Here is a 26618-nt window from a genome sequence, read left to right on the forward strand (position 1 = left end):
TTTTGGCAATTAATTGATCTTTAACTATTCATGGTAAATAGGCCCAATGGCCTGTGATGGGATGTTAGATGGGTTGGGATCTGAGTTACTACAGAGAATTCTTTCCTGGGTACCTGCCTGGTGAATCTTGCCCACATGCTCAGAGTTCAGCTGATCGCCATATTTGGGGTCGGAAAGGAATTTTCCTCCAGGGCAGATTGGAAGAGGCGCTGGGGAGTTTTTGCCTTCCTCTGTAGCATAGGGCACGGGTCATTTGCTGAAGGATTCTCTGCACCTTGAAGTTTTTAAACCATGATTTGAGGACTTCAATAGCTCAGACATAGGTGAGAGGTTTATCGCAGGAGTGGGTGGGTGAGATTCTGTGACCTGCATTGTGCAGGAGGTCGGACTGGATGATCATAATGGTCCCTTCTGACCTTAATGTCTATGAGTCTAAGACTGAGATCAAAAATTCCAGTTTGTACTTGAGAAACATTCCCACAAAAAGTTCAGATGAACATTTTGATTTCAACAGAAAAGATAATAACTGAAAATGTTTGGATACCTTTTATTCCTGGGAACTACTGCAATATAAATAACAATACAGATGCTCTTAGCTTTTGTTTTATTTTTTCTTTTATTCATGGGTCCTATCAATAACTTTCTATGCACATAACTATTCTTAAAGGTTTTCATTATAGTATCTAAATCTTTCTCAGTTTACTACTTTACAATGTATCTGCCAAAGAAACCATATATGTTACTAAGGGTAGTGTCATCTTTAGTAAAAAGAAATCCTTCTCTAAAATTTGGGACATACATAAATTACCAAAAGTGTGCGTATATAAACCTCTTCAGATATACAACCAGCTACAAATGAAACTCCCTAGACAAAATAAAACACACACACACACACACACAACCAAACTCAACACGTAAATAAGCATATCAGACAATATCAAGCAATCGCTGTACTTTCCAGGTATCATCACTGAGCTGAAGGAAATGGATGAGCAGATACAAGGGTATCGAAGAAGGATTACAAACTTCAGGCCATATTCTACTCTCAGTCCCCACATAAACCTCTCACTGACTCCAGTCCAAACTCCCGAAGCGGAACAATGTAATCTGGATTATGACCCTTTTTTTGCATGAGAAAAGTACAGATCCCATAGTTTGCTTATGGGAAAACATGAACTGATAAATATACTGCACCCTTAGGGCTGGTAAGTGCCTCCCTTAGCTTATCTTTACTGAATGCAAGGCAGTTTCTTTTTCTTCCCTCATTTTCTGACTGGCATAGTTATAAATGGGGATAACCCTGGTATCCTAACTGCCTTCTTCCCAGCATGAGCCTGGTGTTATATTCATAGACCTAATGACGTGGATGTATGTTTTTTGCAGACTAGAAAAATACAGCAATAAAGAAAAATGGGGGAGAGGGAAACAATTCTGTTTTAGGGTGGAAAACGAATAGTCTCACAAGTAGAGGTCAGACTCCTTGCGTTTGTGTGTTTATATACAGAATAACTCATGGGTATCTACGAATTACAAGTCTATAAATTCATTGTGGGTTTCTGGTAACATCATAATAAACTATATAAGCAAAGATTGAGTGGTTTATGATTTTGACAGACTCTGAAATGTATTCATGGCTTGTGAGCTACACAGCTCCCATTTTTTATTTGACTTTAATGCATGGATTAGACTAAGACAAATAAGACAAAAGAATTAATAGATGAATATATTTCCTCTTATCCCATTTTTGTCCTTCAACTCTCTTATATCCAGTTAAACGTCTTGTATCTTCTTGCTGTTTCCTTGACCAAGATGCAGCCCAGATATAAATGGGCACAGCTCCCTCTGACTTCAGAGGCAGCTACATTCACTAAATTTGCTCTCAGTGTTTTTCTCTCAACTCCAGTTAAAACAACAACAAAGACCCCACCACAAATTGCTTGAATTAGAATGTATTCACCAATGTTCCCCTTATTAAGGATTTTTATATGAAAAACAAATCACAGGAGGCATTTCCTTTTTCTTTTATTATTATGAGTTATTTGTATTGTGGTAGCACCTGGGAGCCCCAGTCATGGATCAAATCCCCATTGTGTCAGGCATTGTACAAACACACAACAAAAAGGTGTTATCACTCCCCAGATGTTTACAGTCTAAGTATGTATACAGTGGTGTTGTAGCTGTGTTGGTCCCAGGATGTTAGAGAGATAAGGTGAGTGAGGTAATATCTTTTATTGCACCAACTTCTGTTGGTGAGCGAGACAAGCTTTCGAGGTTACACAGAGCTCTTCTTCAGGTCGGTTGAAGCTCGAAAGCTTGTCTTTCTCACCAACAGAACTTGGTCCAATAAAAGATATTACCTCACCCACCTTGTCTCTCTACAATCTAAGTATAAGACAAGAGACAACAGGTGGATATGACAGACAAACAGGGGTGCACCAGGAAATAATGAGACAATATCAGTCAATAGGATAGGCAGTGGTCACAGCACCCCAGCTGTCTAATTTAAGTAAAGTTTTAAAGCAGTGTGAAAAAGTTTGAAAGTAGCGCTTACTCGCTGTCTGTGGTGCCTCCTGCAAATGACAAAGCAAGAATTCACAAGCCACTCTCAAGATTCTGCATCCATTTGTAGCTCTGCTTATGTTGAGAAGTCCCTGAGAAATGACAGTGACTACAATCACAAAGCCAAATTTGGAGAAGAGTCTAAGCTGGTGTATCTTCTTCTGATCCCCTCACGGTGTGCGTTGGAACAATTTAGAATCTGTTGGATTTACTTGCTTTCTCAGTGTCTCACCCACATACCAATCTGCAACTTACATTCTCACCCATCTCTGAATTTGATCCACTGAGTCTATACAAAATCTATTTTACAACACCTTACACATCACCTACACAATGTCAACGGGTGCCTAAAGCATCAGCTTGAAAGTTGCATCTGTAGTATTGCGGGGGCAAGATCAAATTATGATCTTTGTGTATGAAAACCAGTAACTTATGGGAGTGACTTTTGGGATGTTAGTGATATATGCACTGCATGGTCTGCAGTGTTAAACTCCTGTACGTTCCTTGAACTATCATTGCCGCTATAGCTAAGATACCAGAGAGTGACAGGTGGGTAACTATTTATATGTAAAGTGATTAGACCAAAATCTGACATAAAACACCAGCAGCCCAGTAGGGATCAAAGCAGAATTTGGCCCATGAAACATAGCTGCACTGATCAAAAGCTTTATCTTTATAATTTGCAAAGGTAAGTATAAAAGTAGTGGATTGCTTTCTTTGGGAGACTCATCCTTTGACGATAAGTGGGTCTAAATCTCTCCCAGCTCTCTGCAGTCAGTTCAACTTATCTCATTATTATCTTGCACTCCCCTCGCCTCCCCCTTCGTTTTGTTGTATCTGTCTGTTGGCTCTTATACTTTGGGCTAGGGATGTCTTTCTATTGTTTGTTAGTACAGTGCCTAGCACAATAGTGCTAGGGACACTAGGTGCTACCACAATACAAAGAATAATAATGACAGATTATTTAGTTAACCACAAAATAAAATAAATGTATACAATAGCAGTTAGTTTTTGATAAAATATTATGTGTGCAGCTAATAGAAACTATAACTGCAAAGTACTAAGTGGCCTGTCTTTCTTTGAGTGTCATCATGCCATGTTAAGATATTTACAAGGCCCAGAAACCCAATATTTTACTATTTGTGTATAAGTATTTACATTTAAAACCCTATTCCCAATGCCAAGTGGAATATACTCTAGCAAACGCATTATGATGGCAAGTAATAGAGTTCATTGTGGAACAGGCTATTTCACCCACTTTGAAGTTTCCACTTTAAATAACCAGTTTATATTAAGTATACAAATAACACCCACAGCTCAGTGCTAGTGGTCAATGCAGCCTCCTGTGTGGCTGAGGAGATTCAGGACTCTGTTGTAATGACTATAAAGGCGGGGATATTTTATGAAGGACACTGGATATGGACCTTGTGGATCTCATTTTCTAACTGCCAGGCTAGCACAGAACGCAGCCTATGCTGTCTAGAATCACCACACACTGGATCTCCCAAAGTCCTGGGTGAGACTTAGCTGGCATGGAAGTTCAGTCAGATTTTCTGATTGACAAGAACAGTGACAGCAACTATTTTGAAACTCCTAATTTTACTAATAAATTAACTGCTTCAGTGCTGCTGAATGTGTGAGTTGGATAAGGCAAAGCAGGGCTTCCTTGTGGACCTGGTGTGGTACCTTTGAGCCGCTGATATTCTAACTGAGACAACCCTATGATGTTCTCCCACTGCACAGAGACAGCGGCAAGTACCAGTTGGGAGGGGCTAGTGGTTTTATTAACTCTCCTTTTATAAGCCACAATAGAAATCCTGAAGCTTCAAACATGACCTGGACTTTGAATATTAATATGTTCTTTATATTTCTGTCACAGGCTGAAAATTGGGAATTTGCAAACTACACATGAAAACCCATCCGATTTTTGTCATTTGTTATTCACAAACACACAGTGCATGTACCATATTGTGAACTATGCCAGGATACTCTCACACATTTAAAACAACCAAACAAAACCAGACATAAAATAGTGCATGGAGATTTTTTTAAATGTTCACTGACTTTTAGGAAAAAGCAGTGGTAAAAATCAACAGCTCTAATAATAATAACATTGTACTAAGAACATCTTTCATCTCAGAATCTCAAAATGCATTATATGTTTAATTAACAAAAGTTTGCACCACTCCTTTAGGCAGGCATATATTATCCTCTCCCCCCCCCCCCCCCCGTGTGTGTATATATATATATATAGGTAAACACCAATAGAGAGATTTTGTGACTTGCTGAAGGTAACAAAGTGAGTCAATAGTACAGCTGTCAAGATATCATAGAAGTCCAGTAAATTTACCTACCCACTAGACCAGTGGTTCTCAAACTTTTTTTTGTGTGGACCACTTGAAAATTGCTGCGGGTCTCGGCGGACTGCTTAATGATCTTTCCAAATGTTGTTTGTACCGTTAGCTAACTATTGTAAAGCACTTTGGATAAAAGTGCTATATATAAAAAAAATAATAATCATTAGTGTTTTCTGTGCTACAAATAAAAGCACACAGCTCATATTTTAATATCAGTAGTCTTACCTTTCTAATGCGATGGATGTGCCCTCTCTTCCCCGCCATGGCAGCCCCCTGAGCTGAGGCTGAGAAGGAGGGGGGGTCTCTCTCTCTCTCTCCCCCACTGCAGCAGCCTCCAAGCTGGGGCTGGGAAGGAGGGCCGTCTCTCCCTGGCAGCTGCAACCCTGGAGCTGGGGAAAGTCGCCTTTCTCTCGCCGCCACAGTCCTGCACATCCCAAATTCCCCCCACCCCCTCTTCTCATCCCACTGCCCCCTTCCACCTACCTCACTATATTAACTGCCCACAGGCTGCTGAATATTCCCACTGTATAGAGCAAAACATATGTTACATTGTAGGCAGTCTGTTGTACTTGATACATCACTGTGAAGTGCTATGGAGAGAAGCTCCAGCAGATCATTCTGAAATGCTGGTGGAAAAACTTGGAATTTCAAAGCAATGGAAACGTAACCTTACATAGACTAAAGAACAGAAGCTGGAGTGGAAAAAAGGAGCCTTTGGTTCATTGATGCCACTTCCTAGACCAGAATTAAAAGATGGTTTCTAGTTATTTACAAGTAGGCGAAACACGTGAATATCTATTCTTGACTCCATTGCATAAGTCTATCTGCTCATATAAATAGAAAAGCTTTACAAAATTATTCTTTAGAGGAGTCATGTGGCTTACCCTCATGTTGTTCCTCTTCTACAGATTTGAGTTGGGAAGTTATAAAAGATTCTTGTTCCTCATTCATTCAAAACACCAATTCAGTGTTCCTAAAGTGAATTGAAAAGTGATTTCTCTCTGCTTTTTAGCTAGTAAATATTATTGCCTATCACTGGAGGTAATGTGAGGTATATGGGAGCTCAGATTAGAAATTGAAGTTTGCTGGACTTGGGGTTAATTTATTTCTGGCCATGAATCTATGCTTTGGAATCAGTTTAGTTTAATTTATCACTATGACTACGTAATTGGTGAAGGATTAAAATAAATACCTGATCTACAACTATAGAATATCACACCTATATTTTGATAAGCATGACGGGAAACTGACGCTAAGAAGCTTTCACAAAATTAAAGATTGTGGATGCTACTAGCTCTTTTTATACAATACGATATGAATTGATATGATATTATGATATTTCTGTTCTCTGTTCAACAATCCTATGTATTAAAGTAACTTATAGTATTGCATGTGGCTCAGTTTGTACCTGTATCCCTTCCATTCTCCTGCTAGTGTTCTGGGAGATTAATTCTGTTTCATTTCTTCCGAAAACAAACTATTTTCAGTTCTAATCTATTGCTGGGGTATATGATTGCCTACCAAGAGTTCATTAAAAAGAAGCATCTGCCCCATGTAGTTCTTCTTTCTCTCTCTCTCTTGTGAGGAGGAAATAGTCTGTGGATTTGAAAAGTTTCTGCTGCTGAGTATTTTTATTAAAGTATGCCTCGCACTTGGAGTGACAAGTGGTAAGATGTGTGGTGGTTCTGAGATGCTGCAGGAGTTCATTCCATCCTTCGATGGCTCCTCAGAAAGATCTGAGTCCTGCATAAATGAGCTTTGCTGTTCCAGCAGAGCATTCTCTTATATCAGAGAAGAGCCATGGTTCTTGATCAGAACATCTAACCCAGTATCCCGTCTTCTGACGTTGGCCAGTGCCAGATGCTTCAGAGGGAATGAACATAATAGGGCACTTTTGAGTGATCCATCCCCTGTCATCCGCTCTCAGCTTCTGGCAAGTTGGAGATTTAGGAACATCCACAGCATGGGCTCCATCCCTGAGTATCTTAACTAATAGCCATTGATGAACTTATCTAATTCTTTTTGAACCAAATTATACTTTTGGTCTTCAGAACATCCCATGGCAATGAGTTTCACAGGTTGACTGTGCATTGTGTGAAGAAGAACTTCCTTATGCTGGTCTTAAACTTGCTGCTTATTAATTTCATTGAGTGCCCCCTAGTTCTTGTTATGTGACAGGGTAAAAAATACTTCCTTATTCACTTTCTCCACACCATTCATGATTTTACAGTCCTCTACCATATTCCCCCTTAGTCATCTCTTTTCTAAACCAAACAGCCCCAGTTTTTTAATCCCTCCTCATATGGAAGCTGTTCCATACTTCTAATCCTTCTTGTTGCCCTTCTCTGTACTTTTTCCAATTCTAATATATCTTTTGTGAGATGGGATGAACAAAATATTCAAGGTGTGGGCATACCATGGATTTATATAGTGGAATTATAATATGTTGTGTCTGAGTATCTGTCTCTTTCCTAATGGTTCCTAGCATTCTGTTAGCTTTTTTGACAGCAACTGCACATTGAGCAAATCTTTTCAGGGAACTATCCAGAATGACTCCAAGACCTTTTTTGAGTTGTAACAGCAAATGTTGACACTGTCCATTTGTATGTATAGTTGGGATTATTTTTTTCCAATGGGCATTACTTTGCACATATCAACATAGAATTTCATCTGCTATTTTGTCATCCAGTCACCCCATTTAGTGAGATCCCTTTGTAACTCTTCACATTCAGCTTTAGACTTAACAGTCTTGAGTAATTTTGTATCGTCTCCAGTTTTTGCCACCTCACTGTTTACCCCATTTTTCAGATAATTTATGAATATGTTTAATAGCACAGGTCCCAGTACAGATCCTTAGGGGACCACACTATTTACCTCTCTCCATCGTGAAAAATGAGCATTTATTCCTATCCTTCGTTTCCTATCTTTTAACCAGTTACTGATCCATAAGAGGGCCTTCCCTCTTATCCCATGACTGCTTAGTTTGGTTAAGAGCCTATGGTGAAGGACCTTGTCAAAGGCTTTCTGAAAGTCCAAGTACACAATATTTACTGGATTACCCTTGTCCACATGCTTGTTGACAGCCTCAAAGAATTCTAATGGCTGGTGAGGCATGATTGCCCTTATAAAAGCTATGTTGACTCTTCCCCAACATACCATGTTTATCTGTGTCTCACTCTCACAGATCTTGAGAGACAGGCCAGTCCTTGCTTACAGACAGCCCCCCAACCTGAAGCAAATGCTCACCAGCAACCACACACCACACAACAAAAACACTAACCCAGGAACCTATCCTTGCAACAAAGCCTGTTGCCAACTCTGTCCACATATATACTCAAGGGACACCATTATAGGACCTAATCACATCAGCCACACCATCAGAGGCTCGTTCACCTGCACATCTACTAATGTGATATACGCCATTATGTGCCAGCAATGCCCCTCTGCCATGTACATTGGCCAAACTGGACAGTCTCTACACAAAAGAATAAATGGACACAAATCAGACGTCAAGAATTATAATATTCAAAAACCAGTTGGAGAATACTTCAACCTCCCTGGTCACTCAATTACAGACCTAAAAGTCACAGTACTCCAACAAAAAAACTTCAAAAACAGATTCCAAAGAAAAACTGCAGAATTGGAATTAATTTGCAAACTGGACACCATTAAATTAGGCTTGAATAAAGACTGGGAGTGAATGGGTCATTACACAAAGTAAAAACTATTTCCCATGCTAATTTTTCCCCTACTGTTACTCACACCTTCTTGCCAACTGTTGGATATGGGCCATCCTGGTTCTCACTACAAAAGTTTTTTTTCTCCTGCTGATAATAGCCCACCTTAATTTATTAGTCTCGTTATAGTTGGTATGACAACACCCATTTTTTCATGTTCTCTGTGTATATATATCTTCCTACTGTATTTTCCACTGCATCCACCCGATGAAGTGGGTTTTAGCCCACGAAAGCTTATGCCCAAATACATTTGTTAGTCTCTAAGGTGCCACAAGTACTCCTCATTCTTTTTGCTGATACAGACTAACACGGCTACCACTCTGAAATGTGTCTCAGATAATTCTTTTCTTTCCTATAGTTTTGATCAATTTGCCTGGTAGTGAAGTTAGACTTACCAGCCTGTAATTGTCAGGATCGGCTCTGGAGCCTTTTTAAAAATCGGCATTAATTTAGCTATCCTGGTTCTGGACCTTGTTCTTTTAGATATTCCCGATCATTAAGCACCCTGACTGAGCTGAGGGGGAGGTAGAGAAGAAACTGGGAAAAGGACAAGGACAGGCTAAAGGGGTGCCCAGGATAGTGTCACCATGTTACCCCCTCCCCATCTTAGCGAGAGAGAGATTTGCTGGTGCTAAACTGGGTGTCAGCTCCCTGACACCACCAGGCTATTAGTCACCCAAATAATTTCCTCATGGCTCTGCCAGCTCTTACTTTGCCTTGCAGGTTAACATCTGGTGTACCCCAGTCTCTAAGCTCCTCTGAAGCATCCCTCTGTAATGTCCAGCCCCTATCACTGGACACAGTAATTTGTGAGTCCCAAGAGAACAGCATACACACAGTTTGACTGGTACAACTCAAGGCCATGGAGATATAGCTACAGTGAAATAATCCTAAATTTATTATCAAAGATTAAGACTTAAGAAATAATGAGTAAGGATAATGACTGGAAACAGAAATGGTTACACATATAAGAAAAAAACATAAAATGCAATCCTAAGTCTACACTTATTAATGGTTACCACTCCTATTTAATAAAGTAGACTTTGTCCCAAGAGTTCAGTCTTTGACAGAGTTTCTGGTTTTCAGTCATAACCAAGCTCCAAATTTTCATGAACAACCCACACCATTCAAGGGATTTCCTCCATGAATGGATAACAAAGTGCTTTTCTTTCCCCCTCCTTACAGTCCAGTAAACCTTTGAGGAGCCCTTCTGTTGTTTGTTCTCCTGTGTGCTGACCCCCATGTTGACATCATATCCTTACTGTGATTTGGAATGCAAATGTAGCTCCCATTGTGTTTGGCTTACAATTCTTAATTTACATCAGAGATAGGAGTAGGTGAACGGCCATTCTTTTGTCTGGCAGAAAACCTGTTTATTATCTTTGCCTTGTTACACAGTTTAAAATATATTTTAGTAGGTACACATAACTTACACACCATCTGTAGATACATCTCACAATGCTAATGGTGACTAGTGTGTCACTGTGGCTTTCATTTAATGCCTTGATATTATCTGTGAATAAATGATATCGAAGTGTCATAGAATCATAGAATATCAGGGTTGGAAGGGACCTCAGGAGGTCATGTTAGATGTAGTGAGTTTATCAGGTCTGATAGGAGTTGCTGTTATAGAATGGTGAACCCTGGCATTGAGAAGTTCTGAGGGTTTCAAGGGTCCTGGGCAGAAGAGTCTATATAACTTCTAGATAATATTCTCCTTGGAACCTGGAGTAGAACATAGGATTCCTGAGTCATAACATTACTTCCTTTGTTGCACAAGTTGAAGGTATGTAGTGAGTGAGGCAGGAGATTGCAGGAAGAGTAAGGATGGACTCATGGTTAAGGCAATTAAATGCCACCCTGGAGAACTGGATTCTATCTCTGCCTGCCACAGATTTCCTATGTGATTTTGGGTAAGTCACTTAAGCAAAACTTTACACAGGTGGCCACAGTGTTCTTCATTTTCTAGGTGGCCAACTTGAGATCCTGAGGTCTAATCTGCAGAAGTGCTGAGCACTCACAACTGCAATAGATGTCTGTGAAAGCTGAGTTTTAAACATGTAAAGTGCTATATAGTGCTGTATACTCTGAAAAAGAATCAGATCCTAGGCATTGCAAGTTGGGCAACCAAAATTATTGGACATCTTTGACCTTTAATTTCTTAAAGGTCTTGGTATCGCAGCTCCCCATCTGTGAAATGGGGATACTCGCCCTTACCTCACAGGGATGTTATGAAAATTAATTAATTAATTTGAAGTGGGCAGAAACTATAGTGATGAGTGCCATAGAAAAGCCCAGGAGGAAATTTTTAATTCTATGTTGAGAACTGGGTTTGAACAGTATGCAGTAAATAAGGCTGCAGTGGAATGTCGGTAGTGGTTTAGAGACAATCTACTATGTCAATGTGGGCAGCCACAAGCTATGATACACATTGTTGAGAACTGCAGTTTCCTGGAGGTCTTTGTGCCTTGAACATCCTTGATAAGAATACTGTGGCTTGGCTTGACTGGACTGCGTATGCCAAATAAATAATAAAAAGGCATAGGGCCACATGTTGAACAATGAGGAGAAAACAAAATATTGAATAATGGCTAATAAAGCGAGTCATGTCCATTCTGTGCACTAAAAGAAGCAGGAGACCTGTGGCCATTTAATTAAAGACAGACACATAATGTATAAGCACAAGGAGTCATATTAAGGTTGCACAAGCAATCTTAATTCTGATATTTCCTAACTTTTGAGTGTGTGATTTTGCAACCTTAATAGTCTTTTCATGTCAGTCCCCCCCGCTTTTAATGGATTTAGATATATTATAAATCAGACATTGGAAATGGTTGCTTGAGAAATACAATTGCATTTTCTGTTCAAATGAGAAGCCATGGATGCTACCTAGAAATGAATGTAATCTGGCTTCCTAGCAACTATGAATATTCAAAATAGTGAACATTGTTCCCCTGTGAAAGATGATGAACTGTATGTGAATTGTTTTTTCTGTGACAGGGATCTCATTAGAAATTTGATGTTATTAGCAGTTTTCCTCAAATTGCAAATCTCCATCATACCAGTATTATGGTAATGATGAAATTAAATTAAATTAGCATATCATATACCATACTGCAAAAGTGGGAATACATTATAGTAATACAAGGCAACAGATAATTGCTATCTTAATAAGAATTTGTCCTCAGCAAAAATAATCCAGATTGTTTCTTCTTTCTATCATCATGGACAAAATTCATTCTTATTAGTGAAATCCTCATATTTTGTAAATCCAGTCATAAGTTCCACTTGGTTATATGAAACTGTTTTCTCAAGCCTAAATATACTTCATTCTGCACTGTGTACTTGTCTAAAAGCTACTTACCTGCATATTAATGTGCATGTTTTTGGCACCTGGTCCATTGAATGAGCTTTGGATCAGGCCCCTGGTTACTCAAGGTGCTTATTGTGTATATTTCACACAAATCTTACATACTCTCCATACTGGGTTTTTAAGCTTTCCTTTTTGTAAAAATCATATGACTGTTAAATTGTATTCACTAAAATAAATGTTTTCCCTGGTATTTGATTTTTTTTTTTTTTTTTTAAAAACAGGGTTTGGGGAAATAATTTGATTTGCAGATATGTTTTCTATTTCTGTCTAATATTTTCCAGGCCTAGTGAAATTATTAGGTTGCTAAATTTACATTCACATCCACTCACTATTTGTTTTGGTTTTTATCTCTCTCTTTGCAGTTCCTCCGTGGTTTTTAAATCACCCTTCAAACCTCTATGCCTATGAAAGTATGGACATTGAGTTTGAATGTGCTGTCTCTGGTAAGCCTGTCCCTACCGTGGATTGGATCAAGAATGGAGAAGTGGTCATTCCTAGTGATTATTTTCAGATAGTGGTAATTATCTGATTTTTGTCATTGCAAATTCACTATTTGACTTATTTTAAAGTATGTTTTTATTTCTGATTTGTTCCTTCTTTTCATAACCAGTGTTTTAACTAGTTTAGCAGAAGCAGGAAACAAGCAAAACTAAGCAAAACTGATTAAAAATCTCTCCTGCCTCCTGGTGGACAAAGGGGATATGGCACCAGAGTGCACTGTTACCATCTGACCCAAAGCCCACTGATTTCACTGGGATTTGGATCAGGCCCTTACTCTTTCATTCAACAGTGGTTTAGATTTTTGTTTAGGCTCTCCTCCAGAACAGAGCATTGACCATAACTTCATGTCATATTTTCAATTAAATTATTATTTATCACCTATTATTGATAAAGTGCCATCAGTGTCATGTATGATGCTTTACTACAGACAAAAAATGATAAATCCCTGCTCCGAGGACATAAGTTAGTAAGGGATGACAAACAAAGGGAAGGAAGTGAATGTGGGCGGATGAAGAATACAACAGTGGTCAGTCATCAACTGTACTTATTGTTAAATGCACAACTTCTTAATCTGTCCTTCTAAAAATAGATATGTTTAAATTTGAAGATAGCGGATCAACAATTACAATGGAGGTTAGCGATACTTCACACATCTGCATGGGGCCTTTCTAGCTAGAGAAAACAGGCTGTGAGCCACAATGCAACAGCGGGGATAAACTCGGACAAAGGGGAAACGGGGCTTAATATCCTTAAGCCTCTGTTTTAAGGATACGCTGCAGTACGCATTTTAAGTAATCATAAGTGAGAAAGGTAGAGCTCTTAAAAGGGAGCTAACAAATGCCATTTGGAATTCACAGAAGTGTGCAGATCTTGCAGCTTCTTAGCAATTTCTTTTCATAGGAGTTAAAAGTGAAACAGATATTTCTGCCACAGGTATGACATTCAACTGGCATCCCTCCCTGCATTGTTTTCAAATCTGTTTTAGAACATATTTGCTGAACTTGATCTTTCAATGACGATCCATCAGTTTCTTCAAATGCAAAGTATTTTCACCACAATTACATTAATCATGATAATGGTCATTTGACATGACCATTATCATATGACACAAGTTTGTCGCCATAGCACATAATTGGTAGTGTGATACCATGTCACATTCCCATCTTTTATTACCCAAATAGCATTATATGTGGGGCATTAAAAGTTAAACATCAATGGTGGAATTCTCAAAAGCATTGGCGTAACTAGTCTCATGAAAGTTAACGATAGTTTTATCACTAATTTCAGTGGGAGCAGAGTTGAGACACGGTAGAGTGCTTTGGAAAATCTCATCCCTAATATATCTATCTTTTGTTACAGCATGATAAAAATATCCACAGGCCATGAGATAATATTTTTCTTTTGATGACTTTGGTATAAGAAAGTTAGCATGTCTCATTCATATAGATCAGATTGCAATATTTAGTGCCAATTTCCTAGTGAATGCCCATTCTAATCAATGAAATGGACTATGTTCCTGTAAATTAAACTTCTTCCAATGAATAAAGGTTGGTTTTTACCATATTTTTCTTGTGGAGAAGATTTACTCAGTTAGTTATATGGAATCACAAGTTCATGCTACTTTATGCAGCATCACTGGTTGTTATGAGGAGGATCAGACAGCAATCAGTGTACTTGCCAAGGAATGGAAAGTCCCTTTATTATTATTGTAATGTGGAGGGGAATTATCCTTTCAATTTTTATTTCCTGAAGAAATATTTATAGCAAGGGAATCTCTCTTGCAGCATTTTCTTATGCAAAGAATTGTCCCTTAGAAGCCAACATTTGCCACGTCACTTAATTCTGCTAGTGCTAGCAGCAGCTAAAACTGAAATCCTGCCCATCAGCAGCACACGAGTGACCCTTCTGTTGCTGCTGGTCTTTGGGTCTCATGGCATGATGTAGGATCTGACCTTCAGAATGCTGTTTATACATAAGGTACAAAAGTTGGAAGTTCTTTTTTATCTCCCCTGCTGCAAAGAGCCAATACAAAGCCCTGTACCCCACTAAAGTCCCACTCTAGCTTTTAATATGGTGTTGAATTGTTGCATAAGGTGTTGGGCTGGCCCTCCTCTGTCCCAGCATGAATAAGGGCACAAGCACCATCCTTGTAACAGAGTGGTGCAAAGAGAACAAAAAGAATCAGTTGATTCCGATGAATGTGCATTTTATTACAATCCACTGGAGACAAAGACATTACGAACGGAGGCTGATGTTTCCTAGTACTCTCTGCTCTTGTTTCACAAACAAAATATTGTTGAAGCTCCTTAGTAAGCGACATTCAGTTTGACAGTTTTTTTCTAATTATTTCCCTCCCTTTCCCCTCTTTGTCTCTCTAGGGTGGCAGCAACTTGCGGATTCTGGGCCTTGTAAAGTCAGATGAAGGTTTTTACCAGTGTGTAGCTGAAAATGATGCCGGGAATGCACAGACCAGCGCACAGCTAATCATCCCTGAGCCGGGTAAGATACAAAGGACACAGAGAATCATATCAGTGATTAATACAATTAGCATAAATCCTAGTTGGGCATCTACTATTCCTCCCCCCACACTTTATTCTCAGCCATGTTAAAAAATATTTAGCTAGCTGGCTGGCTTGACTTATAACAGTGTGTTCCTTAGCACTAGGGGAGATGCAGGTCTGTCTTGGTGTAACCTTGAGACTCTCTGTCACTGGGACAATTACAGATGCTGGGTGCATCCCTGAAGTGACACTGGAGGTCAGAATCTCAGCATGAAAAATCAAAGACAGTGTCTTCCCTTTCAACCACTGGTTTCATCTTGCTGAAATATGAGAAGAGGTTGGGGATTATAAAGGGCCAGGGGGAGTGTGTGTGTGTGGAGGGGGGAGATGGAAGAAATAGTCCAAATGGAATGGAGAATAAAATATTGTATGCCTCCTCAGCGAACACTCAGAATATTTGTCATAGGGGAAAAGGTAGGTGAAATTTAGCACTGTGATGGTAGGGGTAGCAAAGAGGACTGATTGAAAGGCTGGTGTCTCTTATACAACAAGGGAACAAAAGTGTGTTTCTGTGGCCCAGAAATGAGTAGTTTCACAAGAATTATAAACTGTCCTTTCTTGTGCCAATACCGATGGGGTTTATTTCTTTATGGAATATTAAACTGTAAATACATAAAAACTATGTATTCATTTTAAACCAGGTAAGGTAAAACATGTATAAATGCCTTTAATGTGCTTTCTGTGTTTTATATGATAGTTATTTACTTGAAGTGGGTTCTGCTGTGTTTGTTAATTATGTAGAATTGTGTCATTAAGCTGTGAGCAAGTGAATATTCAGAAATATAGGCTACGTCTACACTTGGCGCTATGGCTGTGATTCGCAGCCCAGGTAGAAATACTTGAGCTAGCTCTCTCTGAGCTCGTGTGCTAAAAATAATAGTGTAGCTGCCATAGTACGATAAGTGATGAGGAGTGTCATGGGCTAGATGCCCCCAGCACTAACCCCACCTGGACCCCACAGGTACATATTTGGGGTGGCTACCCATGCTGCCATAGCTATGCTACTATTTTTAGCATGCTGGCTGGATGAGAGCTAGCACAGGCATGTCTTTGCCAGCTGGGAATCACCACCCTAGCTTGTGGCGTAGTTGCAGCCATAGTTCATTCACACCCTGACCTGGACTGGAAAAAGTAGAAAATTGGCAGTTCATAGTTGTTGATAGATTTTAAAACCAGAAAGGACCACTTTCATCATCTTGTTTGACCTGTTTTATAGCACATGCTATAGAATTTGTTTTGAAAAGTGTGCACAGAATAATTTTAAAATTGTAAAGCTTTACTTAAACGCTGCCATAATTTGAAAAAAAAACAAAAACAGTGTTCTCCACTAGTGGCCCATAACTACAGTAACACACCCACCCTCTGTAGTGTTTTAGACAAGTAATATGGAACACTCTAGTAACATTGTAATGTGTTGTTAAAGACCATTGATTTCCTGAAAGGCTATGATACTGCAAGCCTTTGTCCTGTGGGCAGTAATGTGCCAGGTAGTTGCACTGCAGTGCAAATGCAAGTGGTAACTCCAGGTGGGCACAACCAGGGTTAACTGCTAGGTCCTCACTAGTCTCGAGTCCCTGGCATAGCATTTCCCTCACAACAAGTACACACGGTAAACAGAAAAGGGAACAGGACCAATGTCCTTTCTCTATCTTTGTTCCTGAGTACAGAATGAATGACTGCTTGAGCTCAAATTTTAAACCTCTTAGCAGTTTGTCACTCCCATTCCCTCTCCCTTGCTATCCAATCCCTCCTTCATTCACTCATTCTTTCTCCGACCAACCCATGTCCAAAATGCAACTCCGGCAGCACCTGGGGAAGCCATGGATCACTTCCCAGCCCACATCCCAAGCCAGCTCCCTTGTGCAATAATCCCCCACTGTGAGCTGTGCCTGCTAGCAGGGGATGCAGCTACGCAGTGACATTGCTTCATGGGAACCCTGGACAGAGGCATGATTTTCATCCTCATTGTGGTAATGAGACACTTCACTGTGCAACTCTCCTCTTAGGCCTGACTCTTGCTATTAATAGACTGGATGTCTGCACAGCAGGATCAGGCTACACTTGTGCTCCCGGTATGGCTCATCACTTTTTTACTTGGCCTTTATGCACTCAGCACTCTGCATCTGCATAGTGCAGAATCAAGCCAGATGAGTATTTCTCTCCTTCTGTGCAGAGTGTTACCTTTCCGTTGGGGGAAACATGAACATAAGAAGGTGCTTAAAGAAAAAACCTTGGCACAGTAACTATACATAGCACATAACCCCACCGATATTTAAGATGGGCAGCTGGGAGCAGAACGATATAATGGTACCTAAAAATAACTTCATCCCTATTAAACATCATAATGGGGGGAAAAGAGGGTTTTTTGTGGGGGTGGGGGGGAGGAAGGGTTTGATTTTTTTTTTAAAGCTGAATCTTGCATTTAGCTCATGCTTCTGGAATATATTTAGACAGGTGCAACCCTGGAGAAAAGGGGCCATCGTGAACTATAATGTAGTTTTATTTATCAATAGGACCAGTCTAAAGGAAATGGGAGAATTCATTACTGTTTCCACCTAGATGTTCAAATGCTGTCAGTAAATTCTGTACTTTTGGTCAGTGTTTATTATGTTTGGCATTGGATTAGAATGAAAGTAAAAGAAAATGAAGACAAAATCCTAAAGAGCTACGGGATACTATTGTAACTGTCTCCATTTCCCTTTATAAATGATGGATTACTTTTTCCTAGCTATTTAATCAGATCTTCAAACAATGCCACTCCAATTCCTCCGAGATGTTGAGAAGGCCAGCATGCACAGATGGCAGAAAAGCCAGCTATAAATACAAATTAAGTGCTGGGGCCGACCATGGTGGGAAGTACATAGCCCTCTCTGTTTAAATTTAGTCAATATACGGTCACCATATCTTTCACACTCAGTGTGAGCTCTGCACTGCACAGCTGTTCAGTTTTGGCCTGTCCACAGGCCTCAAACTAAGGGTTACCCCTAGCAACTGTGACAATCTGCTTCTTGTTAAGGCATAGACAATGACCTGTTAAATCCAGTATTCTCTGTTGGTGAGTATTTACAAGAGCCTAATGAAGTTTCAATATAGTCTTTTATAAATAGTTACCAACCCCTTTTTGTAACCATTAATTTTGAGGGAACAGAGTCCAAGACATGTAAAAGAGCTAACAGAGTTTTCTTTTTCTGATAGCCAAGATCAGGTTTATCAAAAAGCCCCTAGGTAAATTAATAATCTTTTTATTCCCTAAAATAACATTATGGGGAAAATAAATAGATGACCATTTATCCTCCATGAGATTCGTAAAATCATGGCTACTGGCATTTTAGTTAGTTGCAAATATTCTTGGCCAGCCTATGAACTTAAAATTAGGTGTGTCATCTATTCAAATGGCTGATGCATAGTCTATTGGAGATATCCAGTATAGTGTCTGGTAGGGGGTAAATCAGAAGATCTTAAAATTCTTTTCTGTCTCTAGTTACTGTGATCCTGCTCTGATACCAAATCTTTCTGTTGTCATTACACAAACATGTAGCTTGATCATCTGATTCTGAGCTGACTTAAACAGCAGTTACTCCTGGTATACAGGAGTAACACCACTGATGTCAACTATAAAACCAGTGTGAGATCTGATTCAGACCCATAAATTATGTTCAGTGTAAATACAGTGGTATGCTGAGTTGAAACTAGACAACACTGAAATGAGTAATGCAAGCTAAATGGGTAGTGAGTTTACACAGATTATAACCTTTCTTCTAGAATTCCAGATGGAATTGTTAAAATGTTAAATGCTATTTAAATATATATTGGTTAGACATTGGGGAGCAAGTGAGCCTCCTGGGAAAATTAACTGAAATTTTAGCTTTTAGCTGAGATAATAGTTATGGAGGCATTGTATTTAACATTTCATCATCTTTGAATTACATATTGGAGAAATTGCTCTTCTTTCCATAATGAAGGCTGCAATCATTGTCCTGTAATAACCATCCCCTTTGTATCCCTTAAAAAAATAATAAATAATCACTTTGTTTCCAAAATGTTTAACTCTATCATCTTCTGCAGCTCAGCTTTCCTGGGTTCTTCAGCCTCTGCCTATGCTCCAAAGCTACCCTGTTTTGTTCCTGCTTCCACTAAAGAAGGACCATCCCTGTGGACCTTCTATAATCTGTAGGATCCATTGTACACCTTAGAGGTTTTCTAGATAAAGCCCCCAGTATGTACTTCATGAAGAGAACAGGATGGTTAATAGTGAGGTTTTTGTTAGTGAATTATTTATTTTTAGAACTGTAAAAATCATCATTCGTACATCTAAAAAAATAAATATCATGGACATGCATAACCGCAGATATGATGGACATGATCCCAGAGGAAAATTCTCTCCAAAGAACCTGCAAACAATTATTATCTTAATGCCCATACTTTCACTCAGATCCGTCCTTCAAATAGCTTGGTGGAGGTGGGGGGGAGCAGCGGGAGGAGAATTATTTACTCCATAGTGTGCAAAAACAGATAAAGAAACTAATCAATATAATCCTGAAATAATCAACTCACATAAATGGATAATTGTCAATTATGTTTTTTAATAAATTCCTTGTTAAACAAATTTTAACTTATGGATATACACTTTACCATGGATACGTGAGAATATTATTTACCATTGGGAGCTCCAGACATTATAAGAAGTAGCTAACTTGAAAACAGAAAGATAAAGAAAATCATCTGTTACATAAAATAACTAGACAACAGGAAACTACATGGGCTATTTATGTTACACAAGGAGGATATACTGTACTGGAAATATTTTAATAATCAGTTATTTTGTGTCCATCCACTGCTACAGGAAATGGGAGAGGCAGTTTCAAACTACAGACTATGGAGCATTGAGGGTTAAAAAGAAAACTTTTGGCAAGCTTCACTTTAATTTCACAATTTTAGATGTTTATATCTGAAATGTCATGGTGTTGTAACCGGGGGGTGGGTGGGGGTGTCCTGACCAAAAAGGAGATCATGGGCGGGGGGGAGGGTGTTGCAAAGTTGTTGAAGGGGTGTCCCAAGATTGCCACCCTCACTTCTGTGCTGCCTTCAGAGCTGGGCTCTGAAAGCAGCATCCTCCAAGCTTCCTGCAGTTAGAGGAGGTTCCTGGAGGTGGGTAGGATCTTCCCCAAGCTGCTGGGAGTGCCCCAGCCAGGGGCTCCCAGGGGCTAATCCACACCAGGGACAGATTAAGGCAGGGAACCCTGACAGTTTGGGCACCCCAGGAAAAATGGGTGCTCCAGCACTGGAAGAAGCCCCAGGGCAGAAGCCCCTACTGGATCACCCCAAGCCCCAGGAGGAAGCCCAGAGCCCAGGCTGCCCCAGATGGAGCAGTGGAGGAAGCCTGTTGCCTGATCTTTAGATTGTGTATTAATTATGTTGATTACTTAGGAATCCCCAGTTATTACTCTGAGGTTGACAGGTTCTTGTCCCAAGATCAGGCCCAGTATTGTTTAAATTATTATATAGTTGGGAACCCCGATGTGCACAGTTGCAACACTTACACTGTAAGAACTCTTTTATATTTACAAATATAGTTTATTTACCACAGTTGCAAACACCCTCAGTAAAGTAGAATCATAGAATAGAATCATAGAATATCAGGGTTGGAAGGGACCCCAGAAGGTCATCTAGTCCAACCCCCTGCTCAAAGCAGGACCAATTCCCAGTTAAATCATCCCAGCCAGGGCTTTGTCAAGCCTGACCTTAAAAACCTCTAAGGAAGGAGATTCTACCACCTCCCTAGGTAACGCATTCCAGTGTTTCACCACCCTCTTAGTGAAAAAGTTTTTCCTAATATCCAATCTAAACCTCCCCCACTGCAACTTGAGACCATTACTCCTCGTTCTGTCATCTGCTACCATTGAGAACAGTCTAGAGCCATCCTCTTTGGAACCCCCTTTCAGGTAGTTGAAAGCAGCTATCAAATCCCCCCTCATTCTTCTCTTATGCAGGCTAAACAATCCCAGCTCCCTCAGCCTCTCCTCATAATTCATGTGTTCCAGACCCCTAATCATTTTTGTTGCCCTTCGCTGGACTCTCTCCAATTTATCCACATCCTTCTTGAAGTGTGGGGCCCAAAACTGGACACAGTACTCCAGATGAGGCCTCACCAATGTCGAATAGAGGGGAACGATCACGTCCCTCGATCTGCTCGCTATGCCCCTACTTATACATCCCAAAATGCCGTTGGCCTTCTTGGCAACAAGGGCACACTGCTGACTCATATCCAGCTTCTCGTCCACTGTCACCCCTAGGTCCTTTTCCGCAGAACTGCTGCCTAGCCATTCGGTCCCTAGTCTGTAGCTGTGCATTGGGTTCTTCCGTCCTAAGTGCAGGACCCTGCACTTATCCTTATTGAACCTCATCAGATTTCTTTTGGCCCAATCCTCCAATTTGTCTAGGTCTTTCTGTATCCTATCCCTCCCCTCCAGCGTATCTACCACTCCTCCCAGTTTAGTATCATCCGCAAATTTGCGGAGAGTGCAATCCACACCATCCTCCAGATCATTTATGAAGATATTGAACAAAACCGGCCCCAGGACCGACCCTTGGGGTACTCCACTTGATACCGGCTGCCAACTAGATATGGAGCCATTGATCACTACCCGTTGAGCCCGACAATCTAGCCAGCTTTCTACCCACCTTGTAGTGCATTCATCCAGCCCATACTTCCTTAACTTGCTGACAAGAATACTGTGGGAGACCGTGTCAAAAGCTTTGCTAAAGTCAAGAAACAATACATCCACTGCTTTCCCTTCATCCACAGAACCAGTAATCTCATCATAAAAGGCGATTAGATTAGTCAGGCATGACCTTCCCTTGGTGAATCCATGCTGTCTGTTCCTGATCACTTTCCTCTCATGCAAGTGCTTCAGGATTGATTCTTTGAGGACCTGCTCCATGATTTTTCCAGGGACTGAAGTGAGGCTGAGTGGCCTGTAGTTCCCAGGATCATCCTTCTTCCCTTTTTTAAAGATTGGCACTACATTAGCCTTTTTCCAGTCATCCGGGACTTCCCCGGTTCGCCACGAGTTTTCAAAGATAATGGCCAATGGCTCTGCAATCACAGCCGCCAATTCCTTCAGCACTCTCGGATGCAACTCGTCCGGCCCCATGGACTTGTGCACGTCCAGCTTTTCTAAATAGTCCCTAACCACCTCTATCTCCACAGAGGGCTGGCCATCTCTTCCCCATTTTGTGATGCCCAGCGTAGCAGTCTGGGAGCTGACCTTGTTAGTGAAAACAGAGGCAAAAAAAGCATTGAGTACATTAGCTTTTTCCACATCCTCTGTCACTAGTTTGCCTCCCCCATTCAGTATGGGGCCCACACATTCCTTGGCTTTCTTCTTGTTGCCAACATACCTGAAGAAACCCTTCTTGTTACTCTTGACATCTCCTGTTAGCTGCAGCTCCAGGTGCGATTTGGCCCTCCTGATTTCATTCCTACATGCCCGAGCAATATTTTTATACTCTTCCCTGGTCATATGTCCAGGGAAGTAGATAGAGATACTACAGAATGTACATCTGCACATCCATATACTCACACCATCCCTTGTGGAACAACCTGAAATGTTAGCCGTCATCTTCCTCATCATCATCATCTTCTCCCTCATCACCAGTGGCCATCATTCCGGCACCTCCCAAGAGCTACATCTTTTTCCTACTACCCCTAGGCTGGGATGCCACTTTTATAATATGTTACGCTGATGCCATTATGTTCCATGCATATTCAGTAGGGGATTTTTTCCCTTTTCCTTATTTGTATTTCCTCACCTTACTAATGTTGGAGTGTCTTTTTTCTATAGATTAGTGTATCAATGATTTCAACTTATTATCATATATGTCAATTTGTTACTATGGCCCTTTTGTGGTTAGGTATCACATTTGTTATTTCTGTCCCAACCGGTTATTTCAGTTCTTTCCAACTTCCATGTTGTGGTGTACCTGTTAAGTTTAATAGGGTATGAACTTAGGAAGCCCCCTATGCCAACCTACTTCAATGCATCCTTTATGTTAAAGGTCACAACCAAATAAGTACCTCATGCTTTAGCTCACCACCATGTATCTAGGTGAAAGGTCCCAAACATGTATGCTAACTTTGCTTTAGCTCAACATACAGGACTTTTTATAGGTCCCTTGCATTACAGCCAAAATATAGTCTATAATATAAACCTATTATAATAAAACAAATAATCAAGCCCATAAGAAAATAAGAAAAGATATATAGGCAAGCAAGCAGGCAAGCCTTAGATGTATCTCATGTACCTGTTGCATTACTGCTGAATATAATGCAAAGCAGAATATAACGCAAAGCAGTGACTATAATAAAGGCAAGCTAGCCCACTGGGCTACAAGCCCCCAGATGGAGTGGCAGGGGGAAGAAGCCCCGAGCCTGGGCTGCCCCCACCCCAGCTGCAGCCACCAGGAGTGGAAGCCCCCAGGGGAGGATATACCACCCTCATTTCTGCACTGCCTCTGGAGGTGGATCTGATCGCCCCACCAAGAGTGGCAGTGCAGGGGAAGGACAACTCCTATTGCCCCCTAGCATGGCCAGACTAGCAGCTAGGAGCCCTGGGATCCCAGCAGCAAGGGAGATCAGATTTCATGGGGGAGGGTTGATTTCATGGTCCATGACACATTTTTCACATCCGTGAAATTGGTAGGGTCATACCCATCTACCAGGTTGCAATGTCTGGAGTGGGAAGCCAGGCCCAGCCCCTTGGGGCAGAAACTGCCACACTCAAGTCTCCCCCTCCCCTTTCTCTGGGCCTTGCCTTCTAACTAGGCCAGGTTTAGGGTTGCAGTGCTGGGGCAGAGGGTGCTGCTGCAGCTGGTTGTTGCCCCCTTGGCAATTTAGTATAGGGTACGGTGACATCCTGACACCCCAATATTCACCACTGCCATGTAATTAGGATATGCCTTATACAAAGTATGCCTTGTGGGGTGTCTAAAAGTCTTGATCTGCTAGACAGTAATATGTAGTTGAATTGTATGTGCTATCATCATATGTGAAGTTGTGAAGTTTGGCTGTGTATGTGTTACTGAAACATGTTGTGAGGTTGAAAACACCCACAAGCAACCTTTCGGATATGACAGTAAAAAGGTCATACAATGTTAATGGTTTTATTGCGGAGATGCACACAAACAAGGATTACCCCAGGAACTGTGTACAATAGAAACCTCTCAGAGATAGCACTATGCAGTGGAACTGTTTGACCCAGGTCACAGCGAAAGAGCTTTCCAGAAAGTGGGGAGAAGATATAAAAGGGGGGAAATGACATCATGGGGGGACCTCACTCTCTCTACAACAACACACCTGGAAACACCTGAGAAACAAAGACTGAACTGTGGGAAGTGATGGTCCCAGGCTAGAAGGATTTTTATCCTGTGTATGAAAACCTGAGAAAGCCAAGGCAGCTTGTGCCTTAAGTATGTGCCAGCCTGTTTATCATTCAGGGTGAGAATTTGCTAATTTATATCCTATCTATCTAGTATGTTAAGGTCACTTCATGATTTTTGTTTATTTACTAACATAATCTGCTTTGATCTGTTTGCTATCACTTATAACAACTTAAAATCTATCTTTTGTAGTTAATATATTTGTTTTGTTTTGTCTCTAAAACCAATGTGGAACTCATACTTGGGGCAGAAAGCTGTTGCATATATCTCTCCACATTGAGGGAGAGGGCAAACTTTATGAATTTACACTGTATGGTTCTCTGTGCAGCGCAAGACAGTACAATTTTTGGTTTACATTCCAGAGGGGGTGTGCACTTGCATGCTGGGCAATCCTTAGCTGAGCTATCCCATGCAGAGCTGATCTCAGCATCTGTGTGAATATAGCTGCATCTGTGTGTGTCTTTACCTGTGTGTGTGCAGGAAGGGGGCTTGAAAGCCTGTCACAGCAGCACAGAGTAAGGGGAATGCAGGCTGATGGGACAGGCGGGCTCAGTGATGCTACATCCACCCACTACGTCGCTGTTTTTAGCCTTATACTCATGTTTCCCCATTTTTTTTCCTCCAGGTCAACATATTTAACAGACAAACCCTTACATTTTTCCTCAGAGGAAGGAAGAATGAGCTGGAGTTTGTCATCCGTGATGTGCAAAGGGACTAGCAACGTTTACAATGCTATTTCCTGTAAGTTAGCCAGAGGTAGAGTGGTGGAGGAGGAGGAGGAGGAGGAGGAGGAGGAGGAGGAGGAGGAGGAGTGGGAATTACAAGAGAGCTCTCATAAGTCGCAGTGCATGCTGCAAAAGAATAGGTTTTATCTCCTTGCCTTCTCTTTGTAGACAGAGCGGTGTTTGGGGGCAGAGTTGTATGAGTGTGTGGTGTAATCACCACTGCTCACCTGTGGCAGGTCGGAGCTAGGGCCATCTCTCTCAATGTGTATACTAATTAATGGCGGGTGTATTGAGAATTTACTATGTCCTTATCAAGCTTGGAATCCTGCTTCCATCAGTGGCTACTAACTGAAGCTTCAGGGGAAAGCCAAAAAATCCTAACATAAAGCATATAGCCAGGTGTACACTACCATAAATGAGATGGGGAATGGCTTCCTGACCCCATCATGGCGTGTTTATGCCCTGAAACTTGAGAACTGATTGCCCTTGTTTTAATATGCATAGCTAGTGTGCTGTTCAAATGCAAAGCACCATATAAGCAGTAATAATAAGGATAAATATAAATATTGTTTATGTATTTTATGATGGCCTTCACCATAATATCATGACTGGGAATTTATAATGAAGCCATGCAAAAATGCTAAGTTAGCCAAATTATTTTTGGTTTAAAACATTTCCACTTAAGTTGCCTTCTGACAGAGCCCAGCCTAAAACTATCTGTGCTGAAAGCCTGATAGAAGATGTGTGCCTTGCTGAAGGCTGCCAACTTCAGGCTGTAGTAAGCCATCACAAGGAGCAATTTCCAGAGTCCATTTTCAAAAGTGATTTAATGAGGACAGATGATCCAGTGGTGGGGGCACTAGCTTTGCTTTTGGGAGTCCTTGTTTCAAGTCCTTGCTCTGTCACGGACTCCTCTGTGACTGTGGACAAGTTACTTAGCGTTGCTATGCCTCTATTTCCCATCTGTAAAATGGGAATATTAGCACATCCTTACATTAGAGGCGTGTTCTTAAAGATTGAGAGGTTCTCAGATACAACAGTAATGGGCCCATATATCTATATCTATCTACCTATCTATCTATCTATCTATCTAGGAGCCAAAGTTCCACTGATTCTCAATGAGACTTGGACACCTAAGTCACTTCTGAAAATGGGCTTTAGGGTAACATTTTCAAAAGGTACTTAATTCACTTAGGAACCTTATTCTGTTTGAAAGTTGACAGGACTGAGGCTCCTTAGTCATTTAGACACCTTTTGAAAATTCAAATTTAGAAAATAACAAAGATGAAAACATTAAGGCCCAATAGCAATATGATAGAATTTTACAAACTTTATTCTGAAAACTTAGTGTTTGAGAGAATCTCCTA

General features: G+C 40.6%; 1 protein-coding gene across 2 annotated transcripts in view; it reads left to right on the plus strand.

The window, feature by feature from the left end:
• The window catches only part of DCC (DCC netrin 1 receptor), a 948489-nt gene that overhangs the window by 551191 nt on the left and 370680 nt on the right, over window positions 1-26618 (plus strand). For both annotated transcript variants that reach the window (XM_048850132.2, XM_048850133.2), the window contains exons 6-7: window positions 12389-12543; window positions 14906-15026. In XM_048850132.2, coding sequence (XP_048706089.1) covers window positions 12389-12543; window positions 14906-15026 — 276 coding nt within the window. The remainder of the gene's footprint in view (window positions 1-12388; window positions 12544-14905; window positions 15027-26618) is intronic.

This window comes from Caretta caretta, chromosome 5, assembly GCF_965140235.1.
Source record: "Caretta caretta isolate rCarCar2 chromosome 5, rCarCar1.hap1, whole genome shotgun sequence".
Taxonomy (NCBI): domain Eukaryota; kingdom Metazoa; phylum Chordata; order Testudines; family Cheloniidae; genus Caretta; species Caretta caretta.